At 30.3% G+C, this 18818-nt stretch overlaps 2 protein-coding genes across 3 annotated transcripts; both read left to right on the forward strand.

Annotated features, from left to right (window-relative positions):
- The first annotated feature begins 125 nt into the window (after nt 1-125).
- LOC129313931 (MDIS1-interacting receptor like kinase 2-like) lies at nt 126-1184 on the forward strand. The gene is made up of 2 exons (XM_054957321.1): nt 126-801; nt 892-1184. Exons 1-2 carry the CDS (start codon nt 126-128, stop codon nt 1182-1184), a joined length of 969 nt encoding a protein of 322 aa, XP_054813296.1.
- Nucleotides 1185-14478: 13294 nt separating this feature from the next.
- On the forward strand, nt 14479-17850 carry LOC129313029 (probable leucine-rich repeat receptor-like protein kinase At1g35710). 2 transcript variants are annotated; one of them, XM_054955860.1, is made up of 3 exons: nt 14479-14630; nt 14710-17047; nt 17244-17459. In XM_054955860.1, the coding sequence occupies exons 1-3, from the start codon at nt 14574-14576 to the stop codon at nt 17309-17311; spliced, it is 2463 nt and encodes an 820-aa protein (XP_054811835.1). In that variant the 5' UTR covers nt 14479-14573; the 3' UTR covers nt 17312-17459. The 2 variants fall into 2 exon arrangements, with proteins under 2 accessions (XP_054811835.1, XP_054811834.1); XM_054955859.1 differs by having other exon boundaries at nt 14480-14630; nt 17317-17850.
- Nucleotides 17851-18818: the final 968 nt, after the last annotated feature.

Genomic DNA, 18818 nt, shown 5'->3' on the forward strand with positions numbered 1-18818 from the left:
TGGGAGGATCCAAGGTTTGGAAACCTTGTAATGTCTCAATTATAAAACCACAAGGTGGAGATGATAACAAAAAGAACATTGCGATCGCTATTTGCACTTCCTTATTTGGTTCATTGGTTGTTTTGATGGGGACAGCTGGAATTTTCTTTATTCGCTGTAAGAGAAACTCAAGAGCTCTAGGACACAACAGTAAAGTCAACAGAAGAAATATGTTCTCAATATGGAATTTTGATGGTAGAATCATGTATAAAGACATAATTGAAGCAACTAACAACTTTGATGAGAAATATTGCATTGGAGAGGGAGCTTTTGGGAAAGTTTACAAACTGATGTTGCCAAGAGAGGATAGAGTATTTGCTATCAAAAAGTTGACATGTGAAGAAGATAGCCTAGACATTGAGAGCATAAAAGCTTTTGAAAGTGAGATCAAAGCATTGATAGAGACTCGCCACCGGAACATTGTGAAGTTGCATGGATTCTGCTTGCAAAGATCACACACATTTTTTATTTGCGAGTACATGGAAAGAGGAAACTTAGAGGCTATTCTTAAAAATGATGAGGAAGCATTAGAATTGGACTGGCCAAAGAGGGTTAATATTCTCAAGGGTGTAGCACAAGCTTTATCTTATATGCATCATGATTGTAACCCACCAATTATTCATAGAGACATATCAAGTAAAAATGTTTTGTTGTCTTCAGATCTTGAAGCCTGTGTATCTGACTTCGGCACAGCAAGGTTCTTGAAGCCTGATTCATCAACATGGACAATATTTGCTGGCACATATGGCTATGCTGCTCCAGGTGAGTTCAATATGGTTAATAACATTAATATTTTCTTCTTATTGTCAATCATTAGTAAAACGCGTCACTTCATTTTTTTGTTACATGCAGAGCTTGCCTACAAAATGGCAGTGACAGAGAAAATTGACGTCTATAGCTTTGCTGTTTTGGCTATTGAAGTGCTTATGGGGAAACATCCTGGCGATCTAATATTCCATTCTGAATCATATGATATTCCTATGATCAACTTCAAAGAGATTTTAGATCCTCTTTTATCACCAGCAAATGGAAAGAACTCAAAGCAATTGGGTTTGATTTGGCATCTAGCTCTTTCTTGTTTACAAGCAGACCCTCAATCTAGACCAACCATGGGAAGAATTGCTCATATCATAGAAAATAGCTAGAGACTGCTCATGATTAATGTGTTTTTGCTAGGTTATATTTGTCTGCTTTTTAGGTTGTATTTCAGGCTTCCAGTCTTTTGTCTTTTGTATTTGATTAGTGAGTGTCACTTGACTTTTTTGGTAATTACAATTGGCTTGTTTTTGTTTAAAAGAAAGAAAGAAAGAAAAACACCTTAGAATATGCATTTGTCATAGGTAAGGTATCCTTGAGTGGGATTTATCTTATGAAGTCTTGTAATAGATTTGAAACAGTGATCAAGGCTAGAAAGGTTTTTTGATTGTAACATGGCTAAAAGTGCTCTATTTTGTAAACATGCAAGTTTTAGTGAAAAATCTCAATTGATTTGCTTAAAATTGGATGTAAGCCAAATGGGTTGAGTTGAGTCAGATACTCTTATGTGACTCACTTTGTTTTTATCTATACTTCTTTTCAAAGGCATATTTGTCATGTCACTCTATTTTCCCCATATATTTTTAGTTTTCAGATTGCAAGCTTTCAAAATTGTTTAGCATAGTTAGAAATTTAAATAAAAAATAAGCTATGTGAGCTTTCGGCTCTGTACTAAGTCATGTCAATAAGGATCATAGTTGAAAAATACGGTCAATTTAGAATATGCAGGCTTATGAACTTGAGCCTTTAAGAGCTATGCCAATTCTTAGTGATAGCTCTGGTGAAGACCCCCAAATAGGCATATCTCATAAAAGGACCACAAAATGAGTTAATTTATAAGTGTCTAGATCCTTTTTTGACATAAATTTTTTTTGAAAAATGATCATATTGCCCATCTTTTAAAAAAATGAATTCCACTACCGATGAATCTTCTGTGACTAGCTGCAGAATAGAGATCCAACATACAGCAGTTGTAGCTTCCCAAAAATAAAAAGAGGAAGCTTCGAACGAGAAATGTAACTATATTCTATCCCAAATTTCATTGCAAATATTTGGAACAAATTTTGGAACAGATTTGAGACACTTTTTGCAATGCAATTCAATCAGTCGCAAAATTTCCATCTCAAATCTCTTGTTTTCTAATAGTGTGTCGATTTAGCCTTGATCATTCAAACCCTAATTGGATACATGTTTAAAGAGATATGCTTTAGAGGAGGGCTTCACAATAAAAATTTCAGCTCTAACCAATGGAAATTGAATTTAGTGAAAGGAGGTAGTCTATCAAAACATGATAAATCAAGATTTAAATAATTCTCACTATGACAAATGAACATGATTGTTTTTGCCCCAAACACACAAGCATTATTGTCAAACTCTCGAGTTGATTTTACAAATTTATTGTCATGTTAACTTGTTTATAAACTTGAATTAAATAAAATTCAATTAAACTCACGAGTTGACTTTATGAGTTTACTGTGTTTACATTTCTAAGCTATAAAATCATGTCAATTGACTCATAAACTCGTTAAATAACATATGTATGTATTATATAAAACTTGATTTATAAGAACAATAGGATCCCGTTTCATGAAAAATAAAACTGAAAAAAGCAAAAACTAATATTAATGCAAAAAGAAAACAAAAAAATCAAAAATAAATTGCCCTATTTTGAAATTTTATGTTGAGTATAATAATTTATGAATGTAAATAAATTTAATTTTAATAATTTATATTTAAAATATATTTAAATTAAATTATAATCTCATTTTATATTTTAATTATTTAAATATATACTTTTAAAAGCTATTTATTAATAGAAATAAACTTTTATGAGTTTACGATTCAAGTTTACATTTTGAATTTACATTCCTATAATAAGTTTATTTAAACTCGTAAGTTTAACAACTTTGCATGCAAGTATCTCCCATTTGATAACCAATTGAAGGGTCATTGAATGAGGCAAGGTCCATGAATTCAGTTTGTATCCGAATGCATTTCATATTCATATTCCATATAATATCCGGAAGGATAAAAACCTTTCTTGTTGAGTTAATATAACACACATGGCCATATTCAAACTTTTGGCTTGACACTGGGATCATTTTAGTTTTATGAATCAAGTCACAATTAATTAAGGTCAAGAAAGACAAAAGATAGAACGTACGAGTACGTACTCTTATAATTAAAAAAGAAAAGGAAAAAAAAAACAATATGAAGGGAAAGAGAAAGTGAGAAGCATGAGTGCATGGAAGCTGTAGACAATCTTTCATGGATCAAGCAAATCTTAGATTCAAGTTACATGAACCATGTATAAATTATGCAAATAATATGTTAAATATTAAGTTTTATTATATATAAATATTTTTTTTACAAATAATGAGGTTATTATTGTCCAAATAAAATTATCATTTTTCTCTTCTTTCTGTTTTCTCTTGCCCAGTCAAATAAAAATAGAGAAAATCATATTCCTCCATATTTTTCTTCTCTCCATTTTTTATCTCATTTTTCCCCCTCTCCGTTATTTCTGATCGGCCGAGCATAGCATAAGAGTCAAACTTGGAATGACACTAATAATTTGCTCCATCATCACTCGTTTTCTTTTTCTTTCGCATAACATTTCCATCAAAATCTATGGTTTCAACGGTTGCAGTAAAAAAAAATGTTGCGTTTAGATGCATGAGAGTTTATATTTGAACTTGAACCAAATTTTTCATTTAGATACGTAAAAGTCTATAGACTTGAATTTCATCTAAATTTATATTTTATTACAATTTCTTTATAATTTTAAATTTTTTTAGATCTAATTATTATACACTTTAGCTACTCCAACTCTATCATTTTCTACATGTTTTCAATATTGGCAATTCTACTGGTGTCGCCTATCCTCTCATCTCTCGTCATCGTGTCCCATCAATTGAATAATAGAGGTAAGTTTATCACTTCCAATCCTGTTAAGTTTGTTTCGAATCCTAGCTCATGTTTCTTCTACCTTTACAATTTTTTATACTATTCAAATAAATAATTTTAAATATATGAAAAATTTTAAGTCTAAAATGAAAGAGACGTTATATACTTACATTAAATAATCCTATTTAAATGACCAAACTTTGTTTTGGAAATTAAAATACTTTTAGGCAGTGTTTGGATTAATGAATTATAATTCAAATTTTAGTTTTAAAATTAAAACTCGTATTTAAAATTCATGTATCTAAAATTATTTATTTGAATATTGTAAAAAAATTTAAAGGAATAACAAAAAGTTGGGACTTGTGGTGAAAATGAAAGACTAAGTAGAGTGTCGAGTTTTCTAAATAAATAAGAGATGAGAGAGGAGGCAAAAGTGACTATGGTACTAAGAGTAAAAACACAGAAAGAACAGGAATGTTAGGGTGGCTTAAATTTAAAATTAATTAAATATAGATTCAATTTAAAATTAGAAGTAAAATATAATAAGAAACGGATTTGAGTTTGGTTTAAATTTAAATCCATAAATTTTCAGATATGTAAATAGAGAATTTAGCGCAAATTGATCAAATTCAAATCCAATATTAGCAGTCTCTTTCACCGTCGGTCTGCGCTCTACCTTTATGTACATAACAAATGCATTTGAGGCCCAGACAAATAATGCTTTTATTGAGGGGGCAATTGTGGCTCTAATCTTTACTTATTCAAGCCCAAAAAGAGCATGATACTTTTTTGTTTGCCAGGAAGAAAAGAATGACACTTGATGTTCATACTTGCTGCTTTTTTCAGTTCTTGTTATACATGATTTTTTAGAAGAGATTGATAATCATTAATATAAAATATTTGTTATGATATATTGATATAAAAAAATTAGAATTAATTACTTAACCTTTTCTTATAGTACTTGTAAGAGTTGGGAATATAGGTCGTATTATATGAATTAGCTCAAATAATCAATCATAAGAGTTGGGCTTGGAAAAATTTGACTCAGATGACCTTGATGAGTTAGGATTGACCCATTTAACCCATATTATTTTTTAAAAAATAAAAAATAAAAGAGAAAAAGAGTTGAACTTCATGACTTTTTGATAAATTAATAAGCAAGGCTTAGCTTGATTGGCTTAGTTTATATATTATTTTACAAATATTATGGGTAAATATTTTTGTTTAGCTTCAATAAATCATGAAGGAATAGAACTCATTATGATTTAGGTGTAGTTTTTAATTCATGAAAAAAAAAATGAGTCTGCGAGTTAGTTCATTTAATTCGCCAACTCAAATGTTAGGTTGTATTGTAATTTTTACAACATAAGAAAATTGATTGAAACCCACCCAACTTATATTTTTCCTAACCCATATGGTTTGGGTTAGCTTATGTTACTGGTTCTAGTTCTGCTCTAGTTTTGGTAAGATGATTGAAGGTATTTTATAAAGAAAATTATAATCAAGGACCATTGAATAACATTTATTACTCTGTAGGATTAAAAGACCTAAATATAATTAAATTTATTATAAAAAGATAAAAATAACCCTCACACACACACACACTCTTTTAACAACAACTTCTCGTTCAAGAAAAAATAAATTACATTTCAATTTTAACAATAATTAATTCCTTCATTAACAATTCCAAAAATTTAACTTGGTGTGGTGAAGATGAATAAGTGTTGTAATTTGGCAAATAAGTCTCTATTTAGTGGGGAAACAAAAAGTCTCATTTCCATCTTAGCAACAATTAATTTTTTCATTAACAACTCTAAAATATTAACTTGATGGTTGAAAGAAAGTATTATGATTTGATTAACAAGTCTTCATTGAAAAAAAAAAGTTTTATTTTTATTTTAACAACAATCACACCTCCCATAACAACAAATATATGAGGGGTAATTTTGTCTTTTTATAATAAAATTTAATTATATTTACATTTGGTTCAACAGGGCAATATTAAAATCAAACAAAGCAATTTATTTGTCCAATGATCTTTAATTGTAATTTTTCCTCTTTTATAAGAAGAATTAATCGAATTCTTTTTGAACTTTTGTCATAGTTGATTATACGGTCAAATCTTCTCTCCCACATTTCGTCACTTGGAGTTTAGTCCATGATTGGCAATCTTGACAAAAGAAAAGTTCCATGATTGCAACCAGGTGCATAATCCTTGAAAGTTGTTGAGGAATGACGAAATTCGATAAATAAAACAAACTTTTTTTTTGGCCGATATAAAACTAACTAAATAATAGAAATGAAGCCAAATTGTCAATTTGTCATCATTTTTCATTTATATTAAATGAAGTTTCTTTTCATAAAGCCGCCACATGTCGTGGTCATTATAAGATTTGTTCAAGAGTTTTAGCTCTACAGTTCCGCTAGTTATTGTTGCATGTCAAATCTCTGACCATAAACAACACCGTAAGGTATTTGGGTTTGACAAATAAATACCTTTTAAATTTGTTCATTTCGTTAAAGTTGCATTTGATGGATGAATTTAAATTAAAAATTTAAATTTAAAATTTTTAAAATTTATATATTGTAAATTATTTGTTTGAATGATATAAAAAGTTTTAAATTATAATATTAAAATATTTTATTTGAATCTTAAATAAAATTTTAAATTTTAAATTTTACGTTTAAATTTAAAGGCAACTCAGACTATATCAATAGTTCGGTCCAGATTAGGGGTGGCGGCCCAATATCAATTGACGTTGGCCATTTGGTCGTGATGGATGTTGACCAGAGGCAATTATGTTAAAGTTAAGAAGATAACAGAGTCAACAAACAAATGAGAAGAAAGAGAGAAGATTTCATTAAAATTTAAAATAATAGAGGTTTAGAAAAGATTTAAAATGACAAAGGAATTGTCAAACCCAAACCCACACATTTTTAATTATTCAAATAATAAATTTAGTTCAAATTTAAATTTAAATCCACATTCACATACATTTAAACATAACATAATAATACTTTGACTTCACCACCTAGATTTGAAAGAGACAAAGCAATCCTTTGCTTTATATTTTATGTCAAAATCATTCTAACCTAAATAACGACTCCAAAATTTATACTTGATTTTAAATTGTTCATTATTCAAATTTAATCAATGCCTTCTCGCCAATGGAATATAAAATGGGAACCCTGCTTTGAACATACAAGAGCATTCAGAAACAAAGGCAAATCATAATTAAACTCGAAAATTATGTATGATATTTTTTAATTATGAAAAAGAGTACATGTATGTTTTAAATTATTCATTATTTCTTTACAGGGAGTTCAACTTTTCTTGCCAATAATGTAATATAGGAAAGAACTCTGCTTTAATTAACTGTACACATCTAACTATGCACCACAAGAAAATTAAACCATATCTAACTCTATTTGAGACATCTACCAATAAAAGTTCTTGAAAAATATGTATGCTGTCCAGATATTCATGAATGAGGAGTAAAGCTTTCGCTGATTAAAAAAAAAAAAAGGACTAAAGCTTTCTATAGCCAGTTTTCACGTCTGTCGTTAGGATGCACTTGCTCTGCTGCCTTGGATACACTACCACAAAGCTAGGATACCTTATATTTTGTCTATGTTATTTCAAATCAACAAAAGGAATATAACATAAGCTTCTTGTCATCGTTACTTACAAATGTGTCAAGTAATATTTTAATTGATGCAGAGTGAGCATATGTATAACTTCCTCCAGATATATGAATCACCTTTAACTAATTTATCAAAACTAGTAAAGCAAGCAAGTTAGTTAGAGTAATAAAATTTTCTTAAAATTAAACTACTTTTCATTTTTGCCCCTAAATCTTAAAAATATTTATAAATTATTTGATAATCTTCTAATTCAATTTTTAAGTTATTTCTATCATATTTCACCAGAAATAAAAAAAACATTAAAACTCATTGATTCTAAATTTTTGACTTTACTCTTATTAAATATATATTTATTAATAACACACTTCATCTAGCGAATATTTAATAGAGGATAAAAAGAGAAAATTATGATAAAAAAATTAATGACATGACTTATAAATAGAAATAAAAAAAATTCTCTTTTCACTGTATGAATAGGACCCGAGAGATATATAGGAAGAGTTTTCTTAAAAATTGAAATGTTGATTTTTTTAAAAAAAATTGCAAGAGGGTATTTTCAGAATTGTGTATCAAAAATTGTAGGGGCGTATGTGGAGAATGACTTATATTAAGGGCCAAAAAGATCTTGCATCCAGATGATGAATGTGTTTAGTTTTGGTATATTGGGTTTTGAGATTATATCCTGTTGATCTGATTTTCCATATACAATGGCCTCTAATATATGTTCAAAAGTACATTGACTTCAATGAGATTTTAGACCCACGTCTATCACCTCCTATAGAGCAGAGAAACAGTTGAAGGAAGTGGTTTTGATTGGGAAATTAGCTCTTTCATGTTTACAGACAAACCCTTCATCTTGACAGACCATGTGAATTAAGCATCACTCAGATGATTTAAATGGATTTATATATCATGATTGAAGTTTTGTTCTTGATAATATCATTGCAGTCAAGGTTCTTGGATAATTTTTATTAGTATTTTGTACCTTGGCATGAAGCTAATTAATTTATTAGCTATAACTGCCAATTTATCAAAGATCCATATATACTCCATTGGGACCATAATATAATGTGTTTTCTAAAAGTCTCGTTTAGTTTAAAATATAAGACATTTGATAAATTTTATAATTATTTTTTAACTATATCTCTACTTCATTTATTACTCTTTTTAAAAAAATGATGTACTAGAATTTTAATTATTATTATCAAAGCACTTGTAAAGCTGTTTAATGAGGATAAAATATGAAAGAAATAATTTTTTGTAAGAAATTAAGATTTCAACTAATATTTTTCATAAATCATGAATTTAATTATTAATGCTCTATATTTTTACCTGGAAGAGGGGATAATGTTTAGCTGAACCTTTTTAGTTGGAACTGTTAAGTTGATGCATGGGGCCATCATTTTGTAAAATGGAAATGATGCTGTTTCTTGATGGGAGAAGTTGTTGTATAATCATTTAATGCTTCCTTGTTCATGTTACACTATTTTGATTATTTATGGGAACAAAAACTAATGCCATCCTTCCATCCATTCAAAATATTTGTCCTCTAAAGTTATTGCACACTTATTAAAAATGTAATTAATATGTAGAAACATGATATTTTACCAAATTTACTTCTCATTTATACAGAGCATATCTCACTAATGTGCTAACAATATTTTAATGCATTTAAGCATAGTTGTTAAACTTGAAAGTTTAAGTAATTAAACTTATGATAAGAATGTAAACTAGAATCATAAGCTCATATTGTAAGAGTTTACTTCTATTTATAAATAGTCATTAAAAGTATATGATTACATAATTAAAATATAAAATATAATCATAATTTGATTTAAATATATTTTAAATATAAATCATTGAAATTAAATACATCTACATTGATAGATTATCATACTCAATATAGAGATTTTCAAATAGGATAATTTATTTTTAATATTTCTTGTTTTATTAATATTAGTGTTTCTTTTTTTAGTTTTATTTTTTTTAATTGGGTCCTATTGTTATATGAATTGAGTTTTACATGGTATATACTTAACTTACTCAATTCAATAAAAAATTGATGAATTTAACTGAATTCGCATATAGTCTAAGTTTATGAGCGAGTTAATATGATTTTGCAAGTTAAAAATATAAAAATAGTAAACTACTAGGAGTGTCAACTAGCAAATTTAATTAAGTTTGTATCTAGTCTAAGTTATGAGTGAGTTGACATAATTTTATAAATTAAAAACATAAAAAAGATAACATCGGATGAACAACTCAAAAACTTGCCAGTAATGCCTTTAAGGATAAAATAAGAAAATTATTATTGAATGTTAGTGTTTTAGAGAGGATAAATAATATGAAATAAATTTTCCCTAACTAAAAAGACAAACATTTATTTGATGATAGTAAAAACACCATGCTTTACATTTCAATGGGAAGATGGATGTATATTTTGGATGGGAGTTAGTTAGTCCTTGGCTCAAGGGATAGGTTTAGCGAAAAGGATTAGCTCATCACAAAGTGATGAATGAAGGTTCAAATTTTCTTTGGGAGAGGTTCTCACATTTAATACTTAGTTATGCCGCAATTTTTTTTAAAAAAAGAGGAAACCTGTGAGCAATAAAAGAATAACAATTTTTTAAAAATAATAATTAAACTAGAACTAAAATTATAATAAAATACATTGATAATAATTTTTTTCTTTGAAAAATTATATTGAATTGGTGAATATAGTTTTTTATGTAAATATGCTTATTATATTTTTTTTATCATTAAAATATTATATGCTTCATTTGAATCAAATTACAAGACAACTTTAGAAAAAAATTTGTCTTAAAATATAATACAATTGAAAAAAATGAGATTTCATTGATAATACTTTTTTACTATTATCCTTTAAATGGAAAGAGAATTAAAATGATATTATAGTATAATGATTAAAGTGTTAGGGGCATTTTTAGAATTTATAATTTTGTTTTGAAATAGTAAGTTTGTAAAATATTATTATTGTATTTTATTGATATGCATAAGCTTATATCAAATGATCTTATAATTTTAGGAGGGAGGGAATACCAAATAAACTTTTGAATCGAAATATTTTTTATTTAATTTAAAGATATAAAAAAGGAAGATGTGTAAAGTTATATAACTTCACATCCCAAAAAATTTTTCTCAGAGTGATGCACCCCTCAAGAAAATGCGGTCTCCCGGGAGCCGCTTGAAAAACTAAGCTTTATATTTCAACAGAGAGACAAATTCAACTATACTCTTTTATATCTCGAACTATAAGAAAATTTTGGAAGAAATTTTTGTTCCAAAAGATATAATAATTTGAGAGAAATAAATTTTTATTAATGATATTTTTTTAATATTATCTTTTAAATGGAGAAAGATTGAAATGATATTATAACATAATAATTAAATATGTAAAAATATTTTTAAAATTTTATAATTTTGTTAAGAAAAATAAATTGTAAAGTATTACTCCTTCCGTTTAAAAATATAAGACATTTTTAACTGAATCTCACCCTAATAAAGTAGTTACCTACTTTTCAACTAACCCTATCTTTTTATATTTATTCCTATTAAACACCTTACAATAAATATAAAGTCATTATCAATAGGGGCACTTTTGAAAAAAAGGTAATGATTACACCTTGAAAGATTAAAGATGCCTTATATTTTTTAACATTCAATTGCTCAAAAAATACCTTATATTTTTTAAAGAGGGAGTATTATTGTGTTTTATTAATATAAGTAATCTTATCTCAAATTATATTATAATTTTTTGGACTGAATTATTTTATAATTTAGGATGGAGGGAGTATGAAATAATCTTTTTCAAATGTCAAATGGATCATGACACAGTTCCTCCAGCCCAAAATATAACTATTTTTTTATTAATTTTAATTTAAAATATAAACAACTTACTAGTGGTTGTAGAATTTTTTATTGTGTCATACCCATTGTATTTATTCATAACTTGAATTTTTGTGTGAACTTATATGCATTGAAGCTGATTGTGTGTGTGTGTGTGTGTGTGTGTGTGTGTGTGAGAAAGGTCTACTTTTCGAAAGGCCATTCCAATTAATGATAAAAAGTAGTAACAACTCAAGTGTAATGATTGAGAGACATGAGGTTAGTGCACATTTAAATACGGGGAACAGGGAGGAATGTAATGACATATTATTATTATTATTATTATTATTATTATTATGACAATCATATATATTAATGCTTGGTGTAAGAATGTGGTGATTAATTTTCTATATTTTAAGAATTTAAATGTTTAGAAATGCATATTAAATTTTCATAGGTGTATGGGGTTGAAATTCCAGACTTGATATTTGAATATCTCACAACTCTACCATATATAAGGAAACAAAATAAAAGAGAGAATGAATTTAGTCATAAAAGATTGAATTAATAATATTTAGGTTATATGATAATTTTTTTAAAAAAATTTATAAATATAAGTTTAAATAATTACAGAAAAAATTTTTACTTAAAGTATGATAATTATATGTAAAATTTAAATGTCTTATGTATAATTAAAACTTTTGAATATTTATTTTTTAAATGTATATTTTTAATCTATTTCTTTTAAAAATTTGTCAAATCTAACTATCACTTATAGGGTATTTTCAGAGGTAATTTGACTCTTTAACGGAAATATTAATTATATTTATTTTAATATTATTCTTTTCTTTTTATTATATTTTTCTCTCTTTAATGTTATACAAATAATATTATAATAAATGAATAGTAGTTTCAAAATTTATATTTATATTTTAAAAAATAAAATTGTAAATTATATTTAATAAAATGTATTACTATAAATAATTTTTTATTAAATTAATATGCATAATTTTGTTAAAAAGTATCTTGGATGAGTATTAATTTAATTTTTTTATGGTACTTAAATTCTCCAAATATTTCCTTCCTCCGTTTCTCTTTTAAGACGGGTTGTTTAGTCATTTCCCCCTCGATTCTCTTCTCTCTCATCCTCCCCTTTTTCATGTGCAGTCGTGGATGACTTTAAGCAAAGGATTGGGCTTCTCTCCTTTAAGAGGAGCCTCTTGTCACGAATGATATCTACGTGATCGTGTAAAGACCAATATAATGAATGATCTGCTGGTTAGCCTCCACAATATGGGTAAAGGGGGCGATATTAGTATTGGGTGCGTTCTGCCTTAGTCTTCGGGCTAAGTGCACAACTAGTTGGGGGCTAGTGCTACCTCCCTGATGAGCCCATGGCAGGGTGAAACTAGTGTGATTCGTATGTGATAAGGCTTATCCTGAGGATTATGGGGTCCTCGGGACACCGCACGAGCGCTGTGTGTTGCGCCAGACTCTCAGCCCGTGACAGAGTGGTATCAGAGCAGGACGTACTTTACTGTCGTGTGCCTGTGAAGTCCCACGTCGGGACTAATCGATCTCGACACCGCTCCAGAAAGGCCTCCGAGTAGGTGGGTCCAAAATAGTGACTCGGGCAGAAAGGTTGGTCGTTGTCGACTCCACTCCTGTTGGCTCGCGGGTGCAAGTGGATCCGAAGAGTGCCAGACTCAGGTGGCCATTCAACAGTAAGCTGATGTGTTTGTGGCAGTACTGTACGTACGATCCTTGAGCGGAGTCTTTCTCCCCTAGCACGAGGGCGTGCTAGATTGGGTGTGGGAGAATGTCACGGATGATATCTCTGTGACCGTGTAAAGACCAATGTAATAAACGATCCGCTGGTTAGCCTCGCACAATATAGGTAAAGGGGGCGACATTAGTATTGGGTGCGTTCTGCCTTAGTCTTCGGGCTAAGTGCACAACTGGTTGGGGGCTAGTGCCACCTTCCTGATGAGCCTATAGCAGGGCGAAACCAGTGTGATTCGTATGTGTTAAGGCTTGTCCTGAGGATTATGGGGTCCTCGGGACACCGCACGGGCGCCGTGTGTTGCGCCAAACACTTTCTTTTAGACTTGTTTAGTAGCTTGAAATCATAGAGAAAGAAATAGAATTGGACATGGAATATGTTAACATATGTGTTTGATATGCAATAATTATGATTCTTTAGAATCTGGATTTAAGGAAATTTGGCAGAATTCAATTCCATCACATGCATCATGGAATCCGATTCCATGGTTCCCTTTCTCCAGTTTGCCCCTTCTCTCTCCTCCAATATAATTTTTTTAAATTTTAAAAAGGACACTTTAGTCTTTTCTTATTTTAAGTACTTATATTTTATTAAAATTATATAGGATTTCATCATCATACCAAACACACTTTTAAATTCAATTCTATTCTAATTCCAATTTTAATTCCAATTCTAATTCTATTAAAAACTCTTCCATCATATCAAACATGGCCTTAAAGTAGAGAAAAATTTAAATCGTTCAAATTAATACTAGAATTTAATATTTTTATTTTATTTTTATTTATAAGATAAAAATATATAAAAATTATAAATTTTTAATAAATATACTTATTAATCTGAAAATTTAAATTTAATATAAATAATTTAAATTTAATATAAAAATATAAATTAAATTTTTAAATATATTTTGAACAGTATAAATATATTCTGAATAAAATAGTAAATTTATTAAAAAATTTTAATATTAAATTTAAATAATTTATATTAAATTTGGACTTTTAGATTAATAAGTATATTTACTAAATTTTTTTTAATTTTTATATATTTTTTATTTTAAAAAGATAAATAAAAACAAAAAATAAAAAATAAAAATTAAATTTAAATTATTTAAATTAAATCTGAACGTTTCAGGATAGGCAGAAGAGGAGAGAAGCCGAGTCCGCAAGCGACGGCCAAAAGTAAAATAATAACCAAAACCTCACCCATCCCTCTCTTCTCTATCTCTCTGTCTCTCTCTCTCTCAATTTCCAGTCTCCCTCACCATACTCTTAACTACTTTCCTCCTCTGTTCCTCCACACTATTCATGTGGTGTCATGCATGATGAGGTCTAGAGTCTTCTTCTCTCTTGCCGTTTTGCTGATCTGTGCCTTGGAGGTATAGTGCCGTCACTGAGCTCCCTTCCATTTCTTCTCCACTGTAGCTTAACTCCACCTTCATCCTTCCTTCCTTTCAGGTCATGTTTGATTTTGAACATTCATGCGCATTCACAAACATGGCCCAACATAAAATCTTTCCCTTATTTCTAATTCCTCTTATTACTTGCATAGTTTTTTGGTCACTATGCCCTATCGCTTCAGCAGCACTTACAGAATCTGAAGCTCTTCTCAAATGGAAACAAAGTCTTCCAAATTACCAACCAATTTTGGATTCATGGGTCACTCCATCGCAAGCTAACTCCAGTGAAGCTCAAGCCCTATGTTCATGGCGTGGAATCAATTGTGACTCTTCAGGTAGCATCGTTGAACTAAACTTGAACAGTACTGGTCTTGAAGGTACCATCGGAAACTTGAACTTTTCGGCATTACCAAATCTTCTCGTTCTCAATCTTCAATATAATAAACTCAGTGGAAGTATACCACAAAGCATTGGAATGCTCTCCAGGCTCCAATACCTATCTCTAGAAGGAAACAACTTTTCTGGGTCTATACCACAATCTCTTGGTCACTGTACAAATCTAAGTGTTCTCTCAATGGCTTTAAACAATCTCTCAGGCATAATTCCGCCTAGTTTTGGTAGATTGACCAATCTAACTGATGTTCGCTTTCACCGTAACAATTTACACGGTGATTTGCCACAAGAGTTTGGAAATGTATCATCTTTGATTGTTGTTCATCTATCTTATAACAATTTCACTGGCCATTTACCGCCTCAAGTGTGCAAAGGTGGGAAGCTTGTCAATTTCACTGCAGCCTATAATGGTCTCTCTGGTTCAATTCCACCAAGTTTGAGAAACTGTTCATCATTATACAGAGTTCAACTTCAAAATAATCGGTTGACAGGTTATGCAGATCAGGATTTTGGTGCTCATCCTAATCTCACTTATGTTGACATCAGCTTCAACAGAGTGCAGGGTAATCTCTCTGCAAATTGGGGTGCCTGCCCAAGCTTAGAAGCTCTGATCATGGCTGGAAATTCAATTGGTGGAAATATTCCTGCTGAGATATTTCAGTTGAAAAAGTTGCAAAAGCTTGACCTATCATCAAACCAAATAACTGGTGAGATTCCACCACAAATCAGAAATGCCTCCATGTTATACCTTCTGAAGTTAAACAGAAACAATATTTCAGGTTTGATGCCTACAAGCTTTGGAAGTCTATCTAATTTAGAGTCATTAGACCTGTCAATGAACAGGCTAAGCGGATCCATTCCTTATCAAATAGGGAATTGCTACAAGCTTGTCAATTTAAATTTGAGTCATAATGACTTCAATGGCACTATCCCATATCAAATTGGGAATCTTGACTCCTTGGAAGATTTCTTGGACTTGAGTTTTAATTCACTTTCTGGAGAAATCCCTGTGGACCTTATTAAGCTTGACAACTTGATAAGTCTGAATCTGTCTCATAACAATCTATCAGGTTCTATCCCTGATTCCCTCAGTACAATGTTGAGCTTGTCAAGCATCAACCTCTCTTACAACCATTTGGAGGGTCCTGCCCCAAATAGTGGCATATTTAATTCTTCTTATCCATTAGATTTGAGTAATAACAAAGATTTATGTGGGAGAATCCAAGGTTTGAGACCTTGCAATGTTTCAATATCACACATGGGAAGCACCAAAGAGAAAGTTGTGATATCTATTCTTGCTTCTTTAGCAGGTGCACTACTTGTTACATTGGTGTTAGTTGGGATTTTTTTTATTTGTTCAAAGGAAAACTCAGGAGTTTTAGAACAGAATTCAGGAACCAAGAAAGAAAGTCCATTTTCAGTCTGTCAATTTGATGGGAAAGATCTGTATAAAGACATTGTTGAAGCAACAGAGAACTTTGATGGCAAGTATTGTGTTGGGGAAGGATCTTCTGGAAAAGTTTACAAAATGGTCATGCAAGGAGGTGAACAATTTGCTGTAAAGAAGTTTAGATGTGAAGAAGATGAAATGGACATGGAAAGTTTAAAATCCTTCAAGAGTGAAATCAAAGCCTTGACAGAAATCCGCCATCGAAACATTGTGAAGCTCTATGGATTTTGCTCACAAGGATCACACACTTTTGCTGTTTATGAGTACATGGAAGGAGGGACTTTAGCTGATTTTCTGAAAAATGACACAAAGGCATTAGAGTTAGATTGGCCTAAAAGGGTGGATGTTGTCAAAGGTGTAGCACAAGCTTTATCTTATATGCATCATGATTGTGATCCACCAATTATTCATAGAGACATATCAAGCAATAATATATTATTGTCCGCAAATCTTGAAGCCCATGTCTCAGACTTTGGCACAGCAAGATTCCTGAAGGCTAGCTCATCATCAATTTGGACAACATTTGCTGGCACACGTGGGTATGCTGCTCCAGGTAAATTCAGTATTAAACAATGTCTAGATGATATGTTGTCTTAATATTCTCATAAATTTGGACTTGGGCTTTCTAGTTCTCATGTTTATTTCTTAGTCATCCAAATTCATCTGCGTGAAATTTTTTTTTTAATTTTATTTTTTTATTTGGTTGTGTCGAAGTAAACAAAACTAATTTTGAAGACTTGATTTCTAAGGAAAACAAAGTGCTGTCATTGTGATTCACTCAAGGTTGTGTCAAATGAGATCAGTTCATTCTAAATGATGCAGAGCTAGCATATACAATGGCAGTATCTGAGAAATGTGATGTGTTTAGCTTTGGTGTATTGGCTTTTGAGATTATCATGGGAAAGCATCCTGGTGATTTAATTTCCCACATACAATCCGTTGATGCTCAAAGCATAAACTTCAATGAGATTCTAGATCCTCGTCTGTCACCTCCTACAAAGCAGAAAAGGCTGAAGGAAGTGACTTTGATTGCAGATCTTGCTCTTTCATGTTTACAGACAAACCCTTCATCTCGACCAACCATGCAAAGCATCGCTCAGATGATTTAAATGGATGGTGCTCATAATTGAAGTTTGTTAACTTGTTCATAATAATTATTGTTGTGTCAATGTATCTGCTATTGCAGCAGCCAAGATTTTTGGTTAATGTTTAGTCTCTGTACCTCTTGGCATGTTAAGCTGAATCTTTTGGTACTTCTAAGTAATGTTACTTTCTGGTTTGTATTTGGAACCATCATTTTGTAAAGTTGAAATGACGAGGTAGTTTTCTTTATTTTAATGGAAAGGCCGATTCAACTGTGTGAAATAATGAATTTTTCATCATACAATTTAATGGAAAGCTTATCTATTTCAAAGAACTGCAGATCATGAAATAACTTGTCTCTTCCAGTAGTTGCTTCCAATGACTTAATGTATCATATGTACGAGAGGTTGACTTTTCTATCACAAAATCGATGAAAAGCATGACTATTCCGATTAATGATACGGCAAAAAGACTCAAATGTCAATTATATGAAAATTGAAATGACCTATCACAAATATGGAACAAAAAACATTCTAATGTTGATTGTACAGCTACTGTTGGTTTGAAATATAAAACATTTTTTATTAGTTATTAGGGAGAATTGCTAAAACAAACCTCTTTAAGAGGCAAATTGTTGTAAAGGACCAAATCAATTTTAAGGACCAAACTGATTTTAATGTTTGAAAAACACTCTGACCAAAAGACTGAATTGCCCCTTTGTGTTAAATGAATGATTTTTTTTTTTTTAAACAATGATTCTTCTCATCACCAGAGAGATTATCATGGGAAAGAATCCTGGGGATCTAATTTCCCACAAACAATCCTTTGATGTTCAGATCATCAACTTCAATAAGATTCTAGATCCACCTCTGTCACCCCCTACAAAGCAGCAAAAGTTAAAGAAAGTGATTGTGATTGCTGATCTTGCTCTTTCATTTTTACAGACAAACCCTTCATCTCGACCAACCATGCAAAGCATCGCTCAGATCATTTAAATGGATAGTGCTCATGATTGAAGTTTCTTAACTTGTTCCTCATGATAATTGTTGTGTCAATGTAGCTACTGTTGCAGCCAAGGTTTTTGGACTTTTGTTTATATTTTAGAGTACTGTTTGTACCTTGTCATGAAGCTAACTAGCTAACTGTCAATTAATCAAAGATCCTCAATGTTTAGATGAGCTTTTTAGTACTTTTAAGCATAGTATGAAAATTCAGGTTAACTCGTCTAATTAAACTAGTAA

Source organism: Prosopis cineraria, unplaced genomic scaffold (genome assembly GCF_029017545.1).
Source record: "Prosopis cineraria cultivar Desert tree isolate PC_DT_omini unplaced genomic scaffold, ASM2901754v1 PC6, whole genome shotgun sequence".
Taxonomy (NCBI): Eukaryota; Viridiplantae; Streptophyta; class Magnoliopsida; order Fabales; family Fabaceae; genus Prosopis; species Prosopis cineraria.

Coding starts and splice junctions, on each gene's coding strand:
- LOC129313931 (XM_054957321.1), top strand. CDS start 126: ATGGGGACAGCTGGAATTTTCTTTATTCGCTGTAAGAGAAACTCAAGA. Junction 802..891: donor ATATGGCTATGCTGCTCCAG/GTGAGTTCAATA, acceptor TGTTACATGCAG/AGCTTGCCTACAAAATGGCA.
- LOC129313029 (XM_054955859.1), top strand. CDS start 14,574: ATGATGAGGTCTAGAGTCTTCTTCTCTCTTGCCGTTTTGCTGATCTGT. Junction 14,631..14,709: donor TGCTGATCTGTGCCTTGGAG/GTATAGTGCCGT, acceptor CCTTCCTTTCAG/GTCATGTTTGATTTTGAACA. Junction 17,048..17,316: donor ACGTGGGTATGCTGCTCCAG/GTAAATTCAGTA, acceptor TAAATGATGCAG/AGCTAGCATATACAATGGCA.